This window comes from Hemicordylus capensis, chromosome 1 (genome assembly GCF_027244095.1).
Source record: "Hemicordylus capensis ecotype Gifberg chromosome 1, rHemCap1.1.pri, whole genome shotgun sequence".
NCBI classification, from domain to species: Eukaryota; Metazoa; Chordata; class Lepidosauria; order Squamata; family Cordylidae; genus Hemicordylus; species Hemicordylus capensis.
This window is the reverse complement of record NC_069657.1, coordinates 453,328,301-453,348,494: the sequence shown is the minus strand read 5'-3', so window position 1 is coordinate 453,348,494 and position 20,194 is coordinate 453,328,301. Positions and strand designations below refer to the sequence as shown.

Sequence of the window (20,194 nt, the reverse complement as noted above, 5' to 3'; positions counted from 1 at the left end):
TTATGATTTAATGTGTGTTTTTATCTCATGTTTTAATGTTGTGTTAACAACATTTACACAGCATAACATCTCCCCTGCTAACTGGGCAAAGAGGCACCATTTAAGCTGGTGATTCTCTTTATTGAGCAGGGGGAGAGTAACTGGCCCTCTCCACCCCCAGCACAGCATCCTTCCAGTGACTGTTGCTGGTGTCTATCTTATGTTGCATTTTAGATTGTGAGCCCTTTGGGGACAGGGTTCCATCTTATTTATTTATTATTTCTCTGTGTAAACTGCTTTGGAAACTTTTGTTGAAAAGCGGTATATAAATATTTGTTGTGTTGTAAGCCAGCCAGAGGACAACTTGCTATGGGGTGGCTAACAAATAAAGTTTAGATTATTATTTCTTGTTTACACAGTCAGACAGGTGTTATTGACTGGTTTGTTTTATCCACACATGGAGTCCTTCCCAAGGACCTGGGATGGCTGGATTTTATTGTCAATGTTGTTGTTGTTATAGATATCGTCGCAGAATATAGGCTGTTCCCAGTAAAGCTGCTTTTTGTCATTGGCTGATGGTGATTTCTGTGGCCCCTCTGGTGTTGAGGTGCTCTTCAAGGTCTTTTGGAACTGCACCCAGGGCGCCAATTACCACTGGGATGATTTGGGTCTTTTTCTGCCACAGCCTTTCAATTTCCATTTGTAGATCTTTGTATTTTGTTGTTGTTTTTCTATTTCTTTTTCTTCTATTATTCATTCATTCATTCATTCATTCAATTTCTATACCGCCCTTCCAAAAAGGGCTCAGGGTGGTTTACACAGAGAAATAATAAATAAATAAGAGGGCTCCCTGTCCCCAAAGGGCTCACAATCTAAAAAGAAACATAAGACACACACCAGCAACAGTCACTGGAAGTACTGTGCTGGGGGTGGAGAGGGCCAGTTACTTCCCCCCTGCTAAATAAAGAGAATCACCACGTTAAAAGGTGCCTCTTTGCCCAGTTAGCAGGGGTGGTGGTTATAATACAGGGTTGTTGTTGTTATGGTTATTGTTATTGTTGTTGTTATGCTATTTACACAGAGTCTGTCAGATGTTGTTGACTGGATTTGGCACTTCAATTATTGGGCCTTTCCAAGGGTCTAGGACAACTAAAAGAAAATTAAAGATATTGCCGTAATATTTGTGCTGTCCCGAGTAGTGTGGTCTTCTGTAGCTGATGTGTTGTAATTTTATCGATGCCCAAGGTGTCAAGATGGTGTTCAAGTTCTTTTGGCACTGCACCAAGGGCACCAACAAAGATTGGCACCACTGTTGTTTTCTTTTTCCAGAGCCACTCAACTTCAATCTGAAGGTCCTTGTATTCGGTTGTTTTCTCCCACTGTTTTTCGTTGCCTATTCCCTGGGATTTCAGTATCAGTTATCAAAACCCGGTTCTTCTCAGTGACTGTCAGATCAGGCGTGTTGTGTGCTAAATGCTTATCTGTTTGTATCTGTTTTGTTTTGTTTGTTGTTGTGTATCTGTTTTGTTTTGTTTTGTTTTTGTTATGTTCTATTTATTATACCTTGTCACATACATTACCTCCTTGTTCAGTGACCTTTACTAACTGAGCAAAGAAGCACCTTTTAAAGTGGCAATTCTCTGTTGTTTAGTGGTGGGGAGCAACTGTCCTCGCCCAGCCCTAGCACAGCATCCCTCTAGTGGTTGTTGCTGGTGCCTCCCTTGTTTCCTTTTAGACTACAAGTCTTTTTTGGAACATGGAACCATGTTTGTTTGTTTGTTCTGTGTAAACCACTTTGAGAACTTTTGATGAAAAGCAGTATATAAATATTTGTAGTGGTAGCAGAAGATGCCTCCATCCCTCAGCTCTGAAATCCCACTTCACCGTATTTATTTATGTATTAAAATATTTATGTACCACTTTCCCAAGGACATGGAGGCTGTTCACAATCCCAAACATACAATTTTAAAACCGACAATAAAATACTAATGTAGTGTCCTCAGCTACATAACAGCCACAGGGAAATCGGTACAACTGAGGCATATGTTGTCATTCTCACAACAACCTTGTAAAGTAGGCCAGTATTATTACCCCCACATTGCAGATGGGGAAGCCCAAGGCTGAGAGCAAATGGCTTGTTAGAGGCCATGTAGTGAGTTCATGGCAGAGGCAGGATTTGAACTAGGGGCTTCCTGATCCGCTACTCTCTCTCTTGGTCACTATTTCACATCAGATGGCACGTTTCCCTCCTTTGGTCTGTATGGCTCTGCTCTGCTGTTGAACTAGTTGCTCAGCTAAACAGTACAAGAATGGGACCTTCCCCTGCTCCCTACCAGTTTCTCAGATTCTCTGACCGCCATATAGAGAAGCAGGACTTCTGCTTTAGGAAGGACAGAGTATCCTGAGATAACTTTGCTCCTTTCTGCTCTTCACTTCTGCCCATGCAGTCTCACCTTCCTTGGTGTTTGCATGAACAGAAGCAGAAACTGCCAGTGCTGTGTACCAACACATGGAAGTGATATGGTCCTTGTTCCAGAGCACGGTGAAGTCTCCTGGGACTGTTTCTTTCAGAGTTACATTCTGTATCTTTTCCCCCCCTCTGGGTGAGCTGGAGCAGTGTAACTTAATGAAGCATTTGTTGACTTGGCTGGCAGGTTCTAGGTCCGTCTATACTGTATTTACAGAGAATAAAGGTAAAGTGTGCCATCGAGTCGGTGTCGACTCCTGGTGACCACAGAGCCCCATGGTTGTCTTTTGGTAGAATATAGGAGGGGTTTACCAAAAACGTAGGGATTTAGGTGACATCCTGAATTGGCCAATGGAAGAGCTCCACAGGGGAAGGCCAATCTGTTCAAAGAGTTGCTGTGATTGGCTAGCTCTGGCTGAAGATTCCAGGGTGTGTGTGGGGGGGGTGCTGTTTTGAGGAGGCTCAGAGTGAAACTGGGAAGAGCTGAGGGGGGAGGGAGGGAGGAGGGGAAGTGTGAGGGCAGACCCATTGGAGCCGATCTCTGGGGAAGGTTGGGGGAGAGCAGAATCTTGCCTGTTTAGACAGCAGCAGTGTGATGAATTGGCATTGCAGGGGCTACGGCTCTGTACTTTAATGCAGATGTGGTTGGAGCCTTGCTGAGCTGTCCGTTGGTGAGACCGTTGGGGTTTTGGGTCTGGCTAGGGACAGTCTGTCTCAAAGAGGCGATGCTCTGTGCCTCCAAGTATAAGACAACCTGAAACAAGGGCTGGCTTTTCGTGAAAGTGCTGGGTTTAGACTAGGGCTTCCCAACTCGTGCGCCTCCAGATTTATTTATTTATTTATTTATCATATTTTTATACTGCCTGATATGGCCATCTCTAGGCGGTGTACAGAATTTAAAACACAATCTAAAACAGAGTAAAAACAGTTAACATTTCACAAAATTCAGTAAGAACAATCTCATAAAAAACATTAGATTAGAATTAATTCACCTAAAAGCCTGAGAAAACAGGCGCGTCTTGAGGGTCTTCCTGAAAATAGAGAAGGAGATGCTCTTATTTCAAGAGGGAGCATATTCCAAAGCCCCGGGATAGCCACAGAGAAGGCCCAGCCTCAAGTTGTTACCAAATGAGCCAGCGACAGCCGTAACCGTAACTGGACCTCTTCAGAAGATCATAACAGGTGGCAGAGTTCATAACAGAAAAAGGCGCTCTCTTAAACACCCTGGACCAAAGAATAAAACAAGACAATTTCACAGAGTAAAACAAACAGTTTGAAATTACTTCTAATTAAAAGCCTGAGAAAACAGGTGTATCTTAAGGGTCTTTTTAAAAGCAATCAGAGATGCAGAAGCTCTTACTTGAACAGGGAGTGTATTCCAAAGCCCTGGGCAGCCACAGAAAAGGCCCAACCCCGAGTTGCCACCAGACGAGCCGGCAGCAACCGTAACCGGATTCCTCAGATGATCTTAATAGGTATCAGGGTTCATGATAAAGGAGATTATGTACCCTGGACCCAAGCCGTTGAGGGCTTTATAGGTAATAACCAGCACTTTGTATTTTGCTTGGAAACATATTGGCAGCCATTGAAATTCTTTCAGAATCAGTGTTATATGGTCACTTTGGGTTGTCCCAGAGACCAGTCTGGCTGCTGCAATCTGTACCAATTGTAGTTTCTGGACTATGTACAAAGGCAGCCCTTCATAGAGTGCATTACAGCAGTCAAGCCTGGAGGTTATCTGCATATGCACCACTGTTTTAAGGCCATTTGCTTCCAGAAATGGATGAAGCTGACATATCAGCCGAAGCTGATGAAAAGCACTCCTGGCCACTGCCTCAACCTGAGAAACCAGAGAGAGTTTTGGATCTTCAAATGTGATCTGTGTTATGACCTGTCATATTCGCACTGACTTTTCCTCTACTTGCGCTCTAGTCATCTACCTCACTGCTTCAGCTCCTGTAGTTCTTCCGAATACCACAGGGCTGACTTTGAAGCAGGTCGGAGAGGATGCTTAGGAGCAATTGTGTCTACTGCTCTAGTGAGTTCATTATTCCATGTTTGCACCAGACCATCGACAGAACCACTAGCAAAAGCCATTTCTAAACCCTTCGAAGTCTTCTTGGAATTCTGTTGGAACCAATAACCTTCTCGGGCAGACCAACCTAATAGGTCCTTCATCCCTGCAGAGGTGGGTGGTGGTTGCAAATCCAACCTTAACCAGATGGTGATCCGTCCATGACAGTGGGGAGATGATAGGAGTCCCTACCCACGGACCACCCTGATCAGAGCAAAAGGCCAAATCGAGAGTGTGACCAGCAAAATGTGTCAGTCAAGAAACCAATTGGGAGAGGCCCATAGTCATCATGGCCGCTTTGCACTCCTGAGCTGCTCCTGACAACCCGGTCCTGAAATGAACTGAAGTCCCCCACCACCACCAACAACAACAACCTGGGCCATTCCAATGCTAACTCTGCAACCTGGTCCGTCGGCTCAGTTAGGCACTCCATTGGGCAGCAGGGTGATCAGTACACCAACAGAAGTCCCAGTCTATCCTTGGTCCCTAGACTTAGGTACACACATTCAGTATAGGTCAGTTCCCTGACAGGGATCTTGGTAAGGGAGATGGTATTCTTATATCCACCCCACCTCCCTGCCCACATCCGTTCACCTGTTTCACCATGGAGTATCCTGCCAGGAGAATCTGGGATCAAACTGGAACACTAGCCTCTCCCAACCAGGACTCTGTTATGCGCACCCGGTCGGCCCCTTCATGCATAATCAAGTCATGGATGATCTCAGACTTATTTTAGACTAACTTGGCATTGCAGAGTAATAAGATGAGGTTCTGTGGGTTGTTGCCTGGCACTACTCTCCAAGGTCAAAGAGGTGATGAGTCATCCCTCATCTTCTCATCTCTGGCCAACCCAAGACGCATACCTGCACCAGACCCCAGCCAATTACTAGGCAACAATAGTGTGATGAGCGGGAGTCTTCCTTCCAGGAATAGGTTGGCCCCAGCCCTCAGTCCCGCCACCAAAGGCCCACCACCCTTTGGTGGCTGCCTACAGGTGGCCTGTGCCTGTGGCTGAGCCTCCAGTGCTGCTTGTCTTTGTAAGGGCTAGATGTTAAAATCCTGACGGGCGTGGCTCTCACCCACCTACTCAGCCCAGGTGCAAGATGTTTCAGCAATTAAAGTGAGCAGAGACACCAGATAGCAACTGGCCAGGGGAGAAGTGCACAGAAGCCTTAGCCAAGGTCTTTTCTCAACCCAGAAGGGCGTACGGGAAGCCATATGAAAATGCACTCCTACCCCACAGCATCTCTTCCAGTCACCTGTAGTTCAGTTGTTGCTGAACTACAACTCCCATGACCACCAGCCACCATTTATTGTGGCTGGGAATATTGGGAGTTGTAATTCAACAACATCTGGAGAACCACAGGTTGGGAACACTGTTCCCTCTAACAGGGATTCCCAGATGTTGTTGAACTACATACCTGAACTACATACATAACTCCATACTCCCAGAATCCCCAAGCAAAAGCCATTGCAGCTGAGGATTCTGGGACTTGTAGTTATCAACATCTGGAAATCCCTGTTAGAGGGAACACTGGTTGGGAACCCTGGTTTAGACTTTCATTTAAAGGTTAAGGAGTCTCTTGTGACAAAGCAAAGTGTAACCTTGTAACACTAGCAAGTCCAATATCCTACAGCCTGGTAGAGCCATACAAAACCATTTCTAATCCATTTTATTCTTGGTTAATTGTTTTGAACCTCTGGTTTGTGTTGGGAGTTCTGTTACGTCCCTACTCACGCCAAGCAAAGCTGCCTTAACCAACACAGTGAGAGACTGAAGTGAGTCTAAAGTATTATGGAGGCTTTATAGTATTTATTTTTCCGGTGGCAGTGTGTGTAAAAGTTTAATAAAGTCTACCAGTTCATATATCCTCAAAACGCAGCATACTAAACCACTTTACACCCCACAAAATATTATTTAAATGGAAGTGTGAAAAATTCCACATGGGATTCTGTGCCTGCAGAATCAATGGAGATGTGTTGCCTTAAACAACAGGTACAGATCAGTTTTGTCTGAGATAAATGAAGCGTTACACAGAGGCAATTTTGTCCAGAGACAAAGGATTACTGCCCTAGGGCCATGGCCCAAGATACTTCTTTCTTGCTGCTCTGTTTACATTACCCCCGATAGTGCAGATTTCTCTGAGTTGGCAATATTTCTAGGCCTCCACAGCATTGCTAAAATGAAACCGCTTCAAGGATATTTCCATCTTTCTCAGTGTCCCTGTGCATTCTCCGCCCACATACAGTTCTTCAGCCACTTTTCATTTTAATCCTTTAGTGTCACTCTGCACAGAAGAGATCATTTGATTCCTTCCCTGATCAGCCATTGTGGTGCTGACAGCCACCTTTTGTCTAAAAAGCACAATGGCATCTGACGAAGGCTTCTCTGTGGGCTGTGGCAGTCATTCACCTGGTTCTTAATTTCCTCGCCTCCTTTGCTTCACTGGCTCAAAGTAGTCTGAAACCCATGCCATGTAGTGGTCATTGTTTTAAGAAGGACATTGTAGAACTGGGAAAGGTGCAGAAGAGGGCAACCAAAATGATCAGGGGCCTGGAGCACCTTCCTTATGAGGCTAGGCTACAGCATCTAGGCCTTTTTCGCTTGGAAAAGAAGCAGCTATGGGGAGGCATGATGGAGGTGTATAAAAGGATGCATGGAGTAGAGAGAGTGGACAGAGGAAAAATTGTCTCCCTCTCTCACAACACTAGAACCAGTGGCTATCCCATGAAACTGGAGGTCGGGAGATTTAGGACTTAGAAAAGGAGGTGCTTTTTCACACAGCGCATAATTCATCTATGGCATCCTCTGACATGGATGTAGTGATGGCCACCAGCTTGGATGGCTTGAAGAGGGCCTTAGACTGGCTACTAGTCTGGTGGCTCTAGGCCAACCTCAGTCACGATGCCTCTAAATTCCAGGTGCAGGGAAGCAACAGCAGGAGAGAGGGCATGCCCTCACCTCTTGCCTGTGAGCTTCTCAGAGGCATCTGGTGGGCCACTGTGTGAATTAAAATAACAACTCCAAATATAACTCCAAAAACCATAGCCACATCCCACAGTGGCAGCTAACATTGCCATAATCCAAAGATTCTTCTGAAGAGCTAAGTCTCCTCACCTGTTGAAAGATGAGATTGGGTCAGGTTGGCCTTCCTCAGAAGGGTCTTCCAAAGTCATGGGGCCGTGCCTGAGAAGGCCCTGTGCCTTTTGTGACCCAGCTGCCTCTTTATCTGGTGGTGGCAGGGACACTTGGAGCAGTTTCAAATGGTTGGTTTGAACATATAGACAAGTACATCTGGGACGAGGCGGTTCTTAGGTATCCTGTAGTGCCAGATGATTTAGGGCTTGAAGGTTAGCATCTGCGCTGTGAACCGAGTCTGAAAACAAACTGGTAACCAATGCAGCTGAACAACAGAGGAGTTCTGTCCCCCAATAGTTATGTATTGCATATGTTTTTCAGATGGAAAGTTTCTCATGAATCTATGAATACTTAGGATGGGGCTGAGGGAAGGAGTTGGCTTCCTTGAAAACTTCTTGTTCTTCTCCTTTTTTTGCAGCTACTTCAATGAGAATCAGTATCCTGATGAGGCCAAAAGAGAAGAAATTGCAAATGCCTGTAATGCTGTGATTCAAAAGCCAGGTAAGGAGCAGGTGGATGGATAAATGAATAGATAGATAAATGGATGGACAAACCCATTCATTCATTCATTCATTCACTCCCTGCCACCTACAACATTGCCCCTGCATGTCTGATCTCAGAGAGGGCCCAGAAGAAGAGAGTTGCACGAATCCACGTCAAAGACACGAAATAGCCATAGGCAGCGTGGAAGCCAAATTTTATTCATTTCAGCACTTATATCCTGCTTTCTAGCCTCAAGGAGCTTCCAATACAGCTTACAAAAGCTCCTCACAATAAAAGCACATTTAAATCAAGTTTTGGGAAGAGAAATAGGATGGTTCCCACAGGAGGCCTGGATTAGTCTGGCAAAATTTCCTATCCTCATTTTTGGTCTCCCCAGGCACCATCTGGGGATTCTTCTGGATTGAATGGCAGGAGCCAAAGTTAGTGTCGCTCTTTAGCCTCACTGCCCTTCAAAGTAGCAGCTCCTGCCGAGGACCACTGAGGCAAGGGAATGAAGCCCAGAGCCATCTTCCTTTCTTCTGAACCCTGAGCAAAACCTTTTAAAAAAGGATCCAGAAGTGCCATTCTTTTTCAAGAATATTTTCCTTTAGAAAAGGGAGAGGGGAGGGGGAGGGAGAGAAAGGTGAATTTTAAAAAGAAAACTTCCTGACCTTTGAAAGCATTTTAAAAAAAATTAAAATACATAGCTCCAAATGCATCAGGCTACTTCAAAATAAAATAAAAATGAGGCTGCGTTGAAGGTTTTGATTTTCAGGTCCATGGTAACTCTTTGCAGTCTGTAAATGGAATGAGAAATATGAGAGAACTGGATTTGGCTATAAGACAGTGCCATTGAAATCCAAACAACCTATACAAGCAAGGGTGGCGGCCAACGTACTGTTGGACTACATTGCCAGCCACAATGTATTGCAGCGGGGGGTTGATGGGAGTTGTAATCCCACAGCAGCTGCCGAGCTTTAGGTTGGCCACTCTTGATGTTCAGAGTTTCAGCCCCAAGAGCCACAGAAGCCGGCCACCCTGGAACTTATAAGCTCTTCCCCTCAATGGAGAACGCTGGGTGTTGCTGTTCCCTTTCTGGTGTGATGGCAGGAGATGGAGTGCTTCTACAAGGAGGGCATATGTAGAGTGCATGGCGGTGGGGTGTGTGTGTGTGTTTGGAGAAGTTGGCTGGTTCAGGGTTGCCCCTGAATTGAAACCGCCCCCCGCCGACTCTCACTTCTTTTGGGTGCCCATCTGCTTATGGTGGCTGCTGGCACTAGTGCTCCTGCCCTTAAAGAACAGCAGCAACAAAAACGATACTCCAGCTATTTGAAAAATGAAACCTGAGGTGTTCAAGGTACGTGGAGTAGGATACTTGTACAGGGTAGTGTTTGCCCTGGACTGCAGAGCATGATCTTGCGTGGCAGGCTTGCAGCGGCACAGGACAGATTTTATGTATTTAGTTAGTTAGTTTTATTGTTAGATTGATATACCGCCTTTCATTAAAAACAATCCCAAGGCGGTTTACAAAAGTTAAAACACATATAATAAAAATGAGTTAAAAGTATTTAGCTAAAAATATAAAAACAAATCTGATATTAAAAAATATAATATATAAACACATAAAACTATACATGGATAAAAACACATAGACGCAGCAATAAAACAATCATGTAAAGGCCTGGATAAAAAGCCAAGATTTAACCAGCTTTCTAAAAACTATGACAGAGTCCAAGGAGCGAATGGCCACTGGGAGAGCAATCCAGAGTCTGGGGGCAGCAACAGAGAAGGCCCTGTCCTGCGTGCACGACAACCGAGCCTCCCTCATTGTCGGCACCCGGAGCAGAGCCCCCTCAGATGACCTCGTCAAGCAGGCAGAAACCCTTGGGAGCAGGCAGAGGAATTTGCTGATTATAAGAGAAGGCTTTCATTGTGATAGGAAACATGTTTGTTCCACAAGGCCTCCTTTCATTTGACAGTTTTATCGGCCAGTGTGTTTGGTTCTCTTGCAGTTTTTGGTATAGTTTTAATGATACATTTTTAGGGTGTGTTATTTTTTATTGTGTTTATGCAGTTTTGGTGTTGTTTGGCTGGCTGCCTTGTGCCACATTTGTGGGGAAAGTGGCGTAGATATCCATCAGAATAAATACATTAAACATATGAGCAATTTTTCTTTTCCACAGGAAAGAAGCTGTCGGACTTGGAGCGAGTTACCTCTCTCAAGGTGTACAACTGGTTTGCCAACCGAAGGAAGGAAATCAAGAGGCGAGCCAATATTGGTAATGTATCAGACAGCCTAGGATTGAAGCTTATTAGCGGGGACATTGAGGGTCTTTGCGGCATTTTTAAAGGTGGAATTTAGAGGGCTTGGTGCAAACAGAGCTTTTGCCTCCCGCAATCTGTTCCCAAGGCTTGTTGAACACATACATGTCAATGTTCAGAGATTTCCAAAAATATGCATTTCTTTTTCTGTGGCTGACATCTTGACTAATGCAGTGCTTGTGCAGTGAGCAGATCTGTGCTGGTGAGAGATCACAAAGGTGCACCAAACCTTGGGGATGTTGAGAATTGTGCTTCTGCGCTCGTGCGCAAAAGTTCGCTGCCAAACATATGGGGTGTGGCAGCACAGGTTGTGCTCTTAGTTGGGCAAATACAAACATGGTTGCACCTTGTGCAAGGACATCTTCTCTTGAGCGACATGTCGGCCTGCGTTCCTCTCAGACCTGCACTCAGGCCCCTTTCGGTTAGTGGCTTCCAGACAGTATTTCCTAGGGTATTGTGAAGGCTCCTTGGTGAGAAGATGAGTAAAGGTGGACTGGTGTCCTTGCGAGACAGGTCACCCACCATTATTGAGCTTCCCCTGCAGTCCAGAGCTGCAAGGGCAGATGCAGTGTGTTCTGGAGCAGCCTCTGAGTTCATCTTGGGTAGTCAAGCCCAACAGGCAGGATCAGGCAAGGGCTGGGCTTGAGCTGACTGTGCAGCTCAGAATTTGGGCTTCCAACCTTGGGTTCGTATATGGCAGCTTCCTGTGGTCCCCAGGTATTCTTGGAGTACAATTTCCATCCTCCCGAGCCTGAGATCACTGTGGCTGGGGATGATGCGAGTTACGGTTCCGCAGCATCTGGGGATACAAGGTTGGGAACCTCTGCCTTAGAATATGGGTCTCTTGCAAGGGTCTCTGTCAAGGTCTAGAGGCTCCAGAGGAGTTCTGGAAAAGGCTTCCCGGGATGTAGAAATGTTTGGAAACCATGCTCCTTCCAGGAAAGGGCTTGTTGCATCCTCAACTGCTGGGGTGCTCAGAACTGTCCTAGACCTTATTTGCTAGAAATGTGTCTGACTGCAGTGCCATCGGAGCGTCGTGGTCATTTCAGTGCCCCGAGACCCCTGCTGTGTGCTGCCCAGGGTGCCTCTCAATTCAGTTCCCCGCTTATACCAGGTTTTCTTTTTGCCACCCCACTCTGCCCTGGCACCCTGCTTGAATGGAATAAAGCACTCTGGGCATGTTGTACAGACTAGTAACAGTTATGAGCATTTATACAGCATCTATGGTAAAGTAGAAGGTAAAGGTCAAGTGTGTTGTCAAGTCGATTTCGACTCCTGGCGCCCACAGAGCCCTGTGGGGAGAATACAGGAGGGGTTGACCATTGCCTCCTCCCACACAGTATGAGATGATGCCTTTCAGCATCTTCCTATATTGCTGCTGCCCGATCTACTACTACTACTACTACGAATATTTATATACCGCTCTTCAAAAAAATTCTCAAAGCGGTTTACATAGAAAAATACATAAATAAGATGATCCCCTGTCCCCAAAGGGCTCACAATCTAAAAAGAAACATAAGGCTGACACCAACAGCCACGGGAAGGATGCTGTGCTGGGGTTAGATAGGGCCAGCGGGGATTCGAACCGTCAACCTTCTGCTTGTTAGTCAAGCATTTCCCTGCTGTACCCCTTAAGATGGCTGTAGTAAAGTAACAGACATAAATATTTCTTTTAAAAAAAATTCCCCCCAAACAAAGTGTATTTGTGTACAAAAGGGAAAAAACCTTGAATGCACTGATCATAGAAAATACAGTGGTCCCTCGACTTACAAACTACTCGACATAAGTATTTTTCGAGTTACAAACAGCAGTTTTAGATCCGGTTTTAGATGCGGTTTTTTCGACTTACAAATTTTTAGATGGGGTTTCCTCGACTTACAAATTTTTAGATGGGGTTTCCTCGACTTACAAATTTTACATGCGGTTTCCTTGACTTGCCTGCCTGTTTACTGCCTGTTTATTCTTGAAAAGAAATGTTCCTGTGCAGTTTGCAAGCCTTACTGGGGGTCTAGGTCTTTTTTCTAGGCTCCGGAACGCATTAATCCGTTCCCAATGCATTCCTATGGGAAACCGCTTTTCGACTTACGAATTTTTCGACTTACAAATGTGCATTCGGAACGGATTAAGTTCGTAAGTAGAGGGACCACTGTACAACATCCATTGTATAGACACGGTTCATGCTATTAATTACAAAAATTAACTGCATGTCCTTGAGTTTTTCCAAGGAGGGGGGGGAATCCATAGTGTAAGCACTCCCCCCCGCCCCATGAATGTTTTCTTTTCATTCCAAATGTAATTCAGCATTCTGGCTTAATTATGGCTTTCGTGCCCCAAACATTCTCCAACCACTTTTTAAACGGGTGGGTGGGTATCTTCTTTCTTCTGTCTGCCCCACACCCAAACCTCTGTAGTGATCAGTTTGCAGCTGCTAATAAGTTGGAAGTAAGCGGATAATTTCCCCCTTCCTGCATTCCTCTGCACACATCCCAAACCTACTGCCCAGGTTCTCCACTCTTGTTATTGCAAGCAGAGTCATTCTTTCCCAATAGATCTGAACTTCTGAAAAACTGTCCTCTGTATTGGTACATTTATATTGTGCTTCAGAATGTTTAAATTGCATTCACATATATTATCTCAGCAATTCCCCCGCAGGCATATTGGAAATCTGTTCTCCAGAAACTTTGTGTTTTGGAAGGGAAAAGGGAGGGGGGAATTATAAAGGAGAACCACTGGTGGATCCCTTCTGAGCATCTGGGGAGCGGCTCAGGGGGGGTGTTGGACGGCGCAGCAAGGAGCAAAGGCTAATGTGGGAAGGAAAGGGCTTCCTTATCGAAAACCGGCTGCCTGCAGAGGAGAGCAGCCCACGATGATCAATGCTTGCAGCAGCCTCCCTTGATCGAAAGCTAAAGCAGCGCTCCCTAGCTACTGTCGGACTACAACTTCCATCATCCCCAGCCACAATGATGAGTGGCTTGATGAGAGTTGTAGTCCAACAGCATCAGGGGACCCAAGGTTGGTAGCCCTTAGGCTAAAGCACCTGGGGGTGTTTGAGTTGAGAGGGGGAAAGACTATGAATGTGGGGATGCCATTAAGATGTGTAAAGTGATGAGCAGGGCGTGGAACCCACTGCCACAGAACATGTGGTCCGAATGGAATGGAGGCCGTGTCCCTCTCTGAATACCCGTTGCCGGTGGGGACAGAGAACAGGGGAGTCGTTCTTGCCAGGCCTTCATCCGCTTCTTGTCCGCTTCCCAGAGGCCTCCGTTTGGCCATTGTGCGACTTAGGATGCTGGGCTTGGTGGACTCCGTTTGGCCTGAGCCCCCAGGGAAGTCCTCCTTATGGTCTTGTGCTGGTTTAAGGATACAGTGGCAAGATCCCCAAACAGCTGGTGATATCTGAGTGCAGAAACCCCCCCAAGAGTATCCTGGAGTTAGTGCCCTTTGTCTAACTGCACACACAAGCAAAGCGGTTACTTAGGGAGATGGTAGTTCTGCAGACTCTGTGAAGTCGCATGTGACCTGAGAGGTGTCCCCCAGAATGCCTTGCAACGGCAGTGAAAATGCGGCCACAACAGTGGCTTGCATGTAGCTGTGCATGCTCAAAGCTGCACCTCAGTGTCCTGTTGTTGCAAAGGATTCTTGGGCACGCTTCTCAGATGGCACAGGCATGTGTTGGACCGGCCCTGAGACCAGGGGAAGATCTTGAATTTAGCCTTGGCTATACATCCGTGGTGTTACCTCTGAACAAATTCATCAACTAAGAATTGATTTTGCTTCTGCAACTTAAAAAAAAATAAATCAGCATTTGTGCTCCAACAAAATTAATTTTCCTTTTTTAACAGTCCAACAACACGCACAAACAGGGCTTGCACCATATTGAAATGAAGACGAAAATGGGACCCCCACTTGCAGGGTGTGTTTTTATTGTAAGAACCAATGAGGCATCAAAAGAAAAGAAAATGACTCTCAGATATTCGCAGACCAAGAGAGAGAAATTCCGTTTGAATTTTGCTGTTAATGGCTTTGCTGATCAAGTTATTATTTTTTCCTTCCTGATGAAGGCTTGAAGTCTGTTTGGTAGGAAGGGCTGTGTGTAAGTCGCGATTCCACAAGAGAGCAGAAAAAGTGCAAAACATAATGTTGTGTGCAGAATTTGGCTTCTTGCTGATGCGGCTTTTATTTGAAAAGCTAAAGTTCCTTGCCCTTATGACTACAAAGATGGGGCCTGCTGAAATCTTGGAAGCCAGAGAAGCGGCTGAAAAAGATTCCTTTAGTTAGGAGTCTGGACTTGTGTTGTGCTTAGACTTCTGTCCTTGTCTGGGATTAGGGGGGGGAAAAAGAATAAATTATGCAAAATATGGCAGTGTATGCAATTTTTCTGTTTGCATCATAAATGCAAGTGGAGCAAATTTGACTGATTTTTGTTATTTTGCATGATTGATGTTGCGTAATTCAGTTTTCATTGGTGCAGATTGCCTAGATGCAGAATTTAGGTTTTTTGCGGGGTGTCTTTTTCTTTTTCTTTTTTTAGCGTGGAGTACACACAGCTCTGGGTATTTTATTTCTGGTTCTTACAAGAAATAACGTGCCTCATTTGCGAGGATTCCCATTTTTCATCTTCATCCTTATCGGTAACCCTGCAGCAGATAATTCAGGGATCCATTTGCTTTTTTCGAAGAAGCAGCAATCCTGGAGAGTCATGGGATAGATGTACAAAGTCCCGGAGGCCACTCCAACAGTGACGACGTAGACGGGAATGACTATTCCGAGCAGGTAAGTATCGGAGCAAGGTCAGGTGGCCCCAGCATGGATAGTCCCTCCTGCAGGCCACTGGTTCTTATTGGGGGGTGGCTGGTGGTGGTGGTGGGGGTTTCATGGTGGCTGCTTTTGCGTCTCTCAGTGTCCTGAAATAACTTGGATTTTTTTATACTGTCGCATAATGGGGGAAGGCGGGAAAGCTCAGCTGCCCCCTCCCCGATTGGACCAGCCTTCACCCACATGGATTTATTGTCATACAACAGGACACTTGGCAAGTACGCAATGGGGAGGAGGAGGGACGATGTACAGAGGGAGGCAGAGAAGCAGAGAAGTTAGAAGAAGACAGGAGGATCTGCTCGAAACAAGCAAGTTGACACTCTGTTCGCACCAGTTTGAAAAATGCCAGGGCATGACGAACTCTCTCTCTCTCTCCAGACTGCACCACCATGCATAGTGACCCCGTGTCTGTCTGACCCCCCACGTGCCCTTGTAACCAGAGCTGTGTGTATCCTACGAGAATCTGCCCTCCTCCGGTGTGCTTTTTTCCAACAAGCCTTTTGCCTCCTCACAGATAAACGGAGGGAGGTGGAAGCTGGGGGGATGTGGATGGGTTAAGGACACCTTTCTCAACCCAAGAGAGATTGTTACGGGCAGGTGTCGTGATTCTAGTGGTGCTTTTCACTGGACAGCAGCGGGGGCGTTGGACAACTCCAGGCCTCGCCTCCCCCTTCATGTAACTGGAGCCGTCCTGATCGCTCAGCTTCCTCCAGTTCTCCTACAAGGGGTCTCCACTGTCCTCTGCTTCCATTGGCTATCAGCCTTGATCTCCGCTCCGTCTCGGTTACCCCATTCCTTGCCAAAAGATTCCAAATTCTGTTTAGAATATGAAACTTGGAAGGGGAGTAATGAATGATGCAATCTCCATGAATGTATTCAGATTTACTTTGCATTCAGAATGTCTTCTGAGTGCTGAACTTGGCATCTTTCTCTGCGCAGACTTTTGAATTGCACTTTTGGCATAGAACACACAGCCCTGCTTATAGCACAGAAATGTACAGGTTTCCTTTTTCTCCAGTGCAACGAATGCAAAGATGCATGCTCCTCTCCCCAAGGAATGAATGCATTTGCCATAACTTAGTAATACGGCAGCTTGACTCATCATTTGAGGATCCCATCCTATCCCTCTTGCTGCAGTCTTCTGTGGGGTGACCTGTTGATAGAGGCCACAGGTTGACATGACCACAGTGCACTTTAGGCCCAGCCCATGCAAGTGGGGTGGGGTGGGGGGGTGTCTCTTTGCACCACGTACTTGTGACTCTTAAGGTGGATGTTACTAGGCTTTGATTTATTTGCCACATATTCTCTCACGGTGTCACTAACCCTGAGCCTGGCTATGTGGAAACTGCCCTGCCGTGTGAGTGCAAAGCCTGCTGAGACTCCCGCATGTTCTCCCACCCATCGCCAGAGGAAGCTGGAGTGATGGAAGAAATCACCCAGCTGATCTTATCTCTCCCAGCTGATCTTCTCTGCTCCTGCCCCTCTCAACTCCGGGGGGGGGGAATTAACCCTAAGGGGCGCTAAACAAGGGAGGGCGGCAGCCCCCAGCCCCCATTTCACCACATGCGTGTTTGCAATCTTCTCCAGCCTCCTCTGCCTGTGGTGCCTGCAGAAATCTCAGCCGGCTGAGCACTCCTGTTATGCGGCTGCTTTCACAGGGCACATAGCTGGGCTGCTGGAGCTCTTCTCAGGAGCCAAGTTATGCCACCCTGTGCATGCAATGGAACCAGCACCATTCACAGTCGCGGTCCAAGCCATGGTGAATATTGCTAAAGGGACTGCCTCACTGTATGCCTAGCTAGTCAATCATGGTCTCCTCTCAGTGTGGTCGGTTGTTCGGTGAACCAGCCTTCAGTATGGTGTGAAAATCAAGTCTGCCTTAGTAGTCCTAACTGGGGGTGGGCAATGTAAGCTTTACGGCCCCCACCTTGGAATCAGGTTGACTTTGGTTCGCAGGGCTATCCCCTCCGTCCTTCAGTGACGTGAGCAGGGGAGGCCAACAGAAGCTCACCAGAAGATGGAGCCCTCTATTTTGATATATACTGTATCTGTGTCGCCCTGAGCACTTTTAACTGGAATGGCAACTCAAATGTTTTTTTATAAATAAATAAAATGAGATTGGTGGACCAAGCTGATGATTTCTGTTTTAAATTCTTGTTCTCTGCCTTGAGCCTTTAAAATAGGGCATTCTTGAGAGCGGAATGCAACGAATGACCAACTTATGATGGACTCGGCTATATACCCAAATGGTGAATTTGCTTCTGGCCAACCAAATCAGCTATTGTTTCTAACTGGGACCGGGAAATTAGAGCTTCTGTATGTTTTCAAAAGCTTTTGTGTGTGATCCAAATGTTCTGGAGAGCATATTTCACCCAGCTGGGGTAAAATTTAAAGCCTTCCCTTTAGAGTCCTCCAACCCCAATTGTATTTCAGTGTGAAAGACAGCCAAAGGGTAGCAGAATTGCCAAGGGCTGCTGAGCATCTTTCTGACCTGTCTTGTCTTTCCAGGCAGCATTTTGATCCCTTCGATCAGGGACTCTCAAACTGGGGTCCCCAGATGTTGGACTACAAGTCCCATCAGCCCCTGCCACAGTGGCCTTGGGGCTGATGAGACTTGTAGTCCAACAACATCAGGGGACCTCAGTTTGAGAGGCCCGCCTTAGATTCTTTGCAAATCTAAACATAGCTTTAATTCAATTCATTGTTAAAGATCTTGCCACAGCTAAGTTAATTTAAGGGCTGTGAAGCGTCCTCACACACCCCTCCCCAATTCCCATGCTAATTCCAACAACTGCTGTTCATCTGGTCTTCTCAAACCAAAAAGTAAATTAGGCTTTTAGAAAAAAGCTGAGGATGCTTCCTCTCATCTTTATTAGAGAACTTGTTGCCTTTGTTGAATATGTCCCAGTGCAGCTGGTTATTGTGGTAGCACAGTGCTTGGAGATCTGTGTGGTTATGTAGTGGAAGTAATCCACTCTCCTGGGTTCTTATTTTACATTGTACACAAAGCTGTGGAAATCAGTGGGTGTGCTGAATGTTCAGAGTGAAACTGACTAGGAAGGTGACAGAAATGGTTTTAGTAGAGAGAACCTGTTTGTGTTCCCCTAAAGCTAAAGTGTGCCGTTGAGTCATTGTCGACTCCTGGTGACCACAGAGCCCTGTGGTTGTCTTTGGCAGAACACAGGAGGGGTTTACCATTGCCATCTCCTACACAGTATGAGACGATGCCTTTCAGTATCTTCCTATATTGCTGCTGCCCAGGGGCGTAAGTTCCATTGGGCAAGGGGGAGACAAATGTCTCTAGGCCAACAGGGCCTGCCCCCAAGGCCCCTTAGCCAGTCCCCCTTGCCTTGCCTGCTGGCCCCCTCTCCTGCTAGTCCTCCTGCTCTGACCAGGGGAGCAAAGCAGCCTGGAAGCTGCTGCAGCCCCTTCAGTCTCCGCCTCCCAGCTGTTTGGCGGGTGGGCAGGGATTCCAGAGAGGCCTCCGTACCGGCCTCCCTGAAGCTGGAGCCTGAGTGCCAGCAGGCAGGCGGCAAGGGAGGAAGGAAGGGAGGGAGGGAGGAGCTAGGGAGGCGGGGGGGCAGTGCTGGCTGTCCTTGCCCACCACAGCTCTGCCCAGCTTTTGACACCTCAGGCTTAGTAATGGAGGTAGGATGTGATTTTCTTTTTGTGGTTATTCTCCCCCCCCCCCCCCGATATTTAGGGATTGCTTGCCATAGAGCTTTAAAAAGAGAAACTCCAGTGTGTAGTACACCGCTCTGGGCTCCTTGGAGGAAGAGCGGGATATAAATGTAAATGATGATGATGATGATGATGATGATAAAATTCAGCCATCCCAGATCCTTGGGAAGGACTCGATGTCTGGATAAAACAAACCAGCCAATAACACCTGTCTGACTGTGTAAACAAGAAATAATAATAAATAACAGTATAAGGTGGGGGGGATGTAGAGCAGATTGAAATGACTCTGAATATTTAATTCAGAGATTGAGGAATTTGCTGGTTTTAATTTTTTTTTTAATTTTTAAAAACACTATTTTTTAAAAAGAAGTCCCACCCTGATATGGAAGAATCTGCCCTTTGCCTTCATAAAAAAACAACCCCATTTCAGCCCCAACCTATAGATCACCTGGAATGACTGGGCATAGGGCTTTGGTTTTGAGCCAAGAGATGTGGGAGGAATATGTATATTTCAATTGAAGTAGATTGGACAAATTGTTGGTTTTTAATATTTTTTAAATTAAAAAACCTTTTAAAAGTCCTATAAGTGGCTTGTTTCGCGACAAAAAATTACAAAGTCCTTTAGGTTTCAGCTAAATGTGGTTAGATTTGCTGCCTAAGGCTGCAATTCTCTACACACTTACCTGGAAGCAAATTGTACTGGATTTATGACAAAACATACATAGGATTGCTTGAAAGTCTCCTTTGTTAATCAGCAGTGAGGGGCCCAATTTAAAATCCCGTCTCCAGGCCCACTCCAACCTTGCTACGCACCTGCTGCTGCCCGTTATAGGTGTTTCCCGTAGTCTGGGAAACATACCAGTGGGGATTTGAACCGGCAACCCCTGGCTTGCTAGCCAAGTCATTTCCCCATTGTACCATTAGGTGTGTTCTCCTAGGTGTGATTAAACCTTTCTTGTTTTCTTTGTACAAGGTGCTGTAAACATCACTATGTGTCGGGAGTGGGGTGGGGTAGGTGAGAAAAGTGAAAAGCATCACTGCCACCACATGGATTGATCAAAGAATCTCTGGCCTACATCTTTGAAGATGTTTGTAAAAGCCAACTCGAGCCTTTGCATGCTCCTAGTCCTCATTGTGTTTAGAGCAGGGAGGAGAAGAAGGTACATTGGGATCTACTAGCAGATCTGTGGTGAATTGCAGTAGATCCCCAAGGCTTTCGGATCCTAGTTGTTCA

The 20,194-nt window shown here is 46.2% G+C and overlaps 1 protein-coding gene across 12 annotated transcripts in view; it reads left to right on the top strand.

Annotated features, from left to right (window-relative positions):
• The window catches only part of HMBOX1 (homeobox containing 1), a 163,506-nt gene that overhangs the window by 127,481 nt on the left and 15,831 nt on the right, over positions 1–20,194 (top strand). For 5 of the 12 annotated variants that reach the window (XM_053249006.1, XM_053248998.1, XM_053249012.1 and 2 more), the window contains 4 exons: positions 8,078–8,160; positions 10,326–10,421; positions 15,143–15,237; positions 15,486–15,587. In XM_053249006.1, coding sequence (XP_053104981.1) covers positions 8,078–8,160; positions 10,326–10,421; positions 15,143–15,237; positions 15,486–15,587 — 376 coding nt within the window. Of the gene's footprint in view, positions 1–8,077; positions 8,161–10,325; positions 10,422–14,306; positions 15,114–15,142; positions 15,238–15,485; positions 15,588–20,194 lie in introns of those variants that run through there. The other 7 variants (XM_053249039.1, XM_053249029.1, XM_053249072.1 and 4 more) reach the window with 7 other exon arrangements.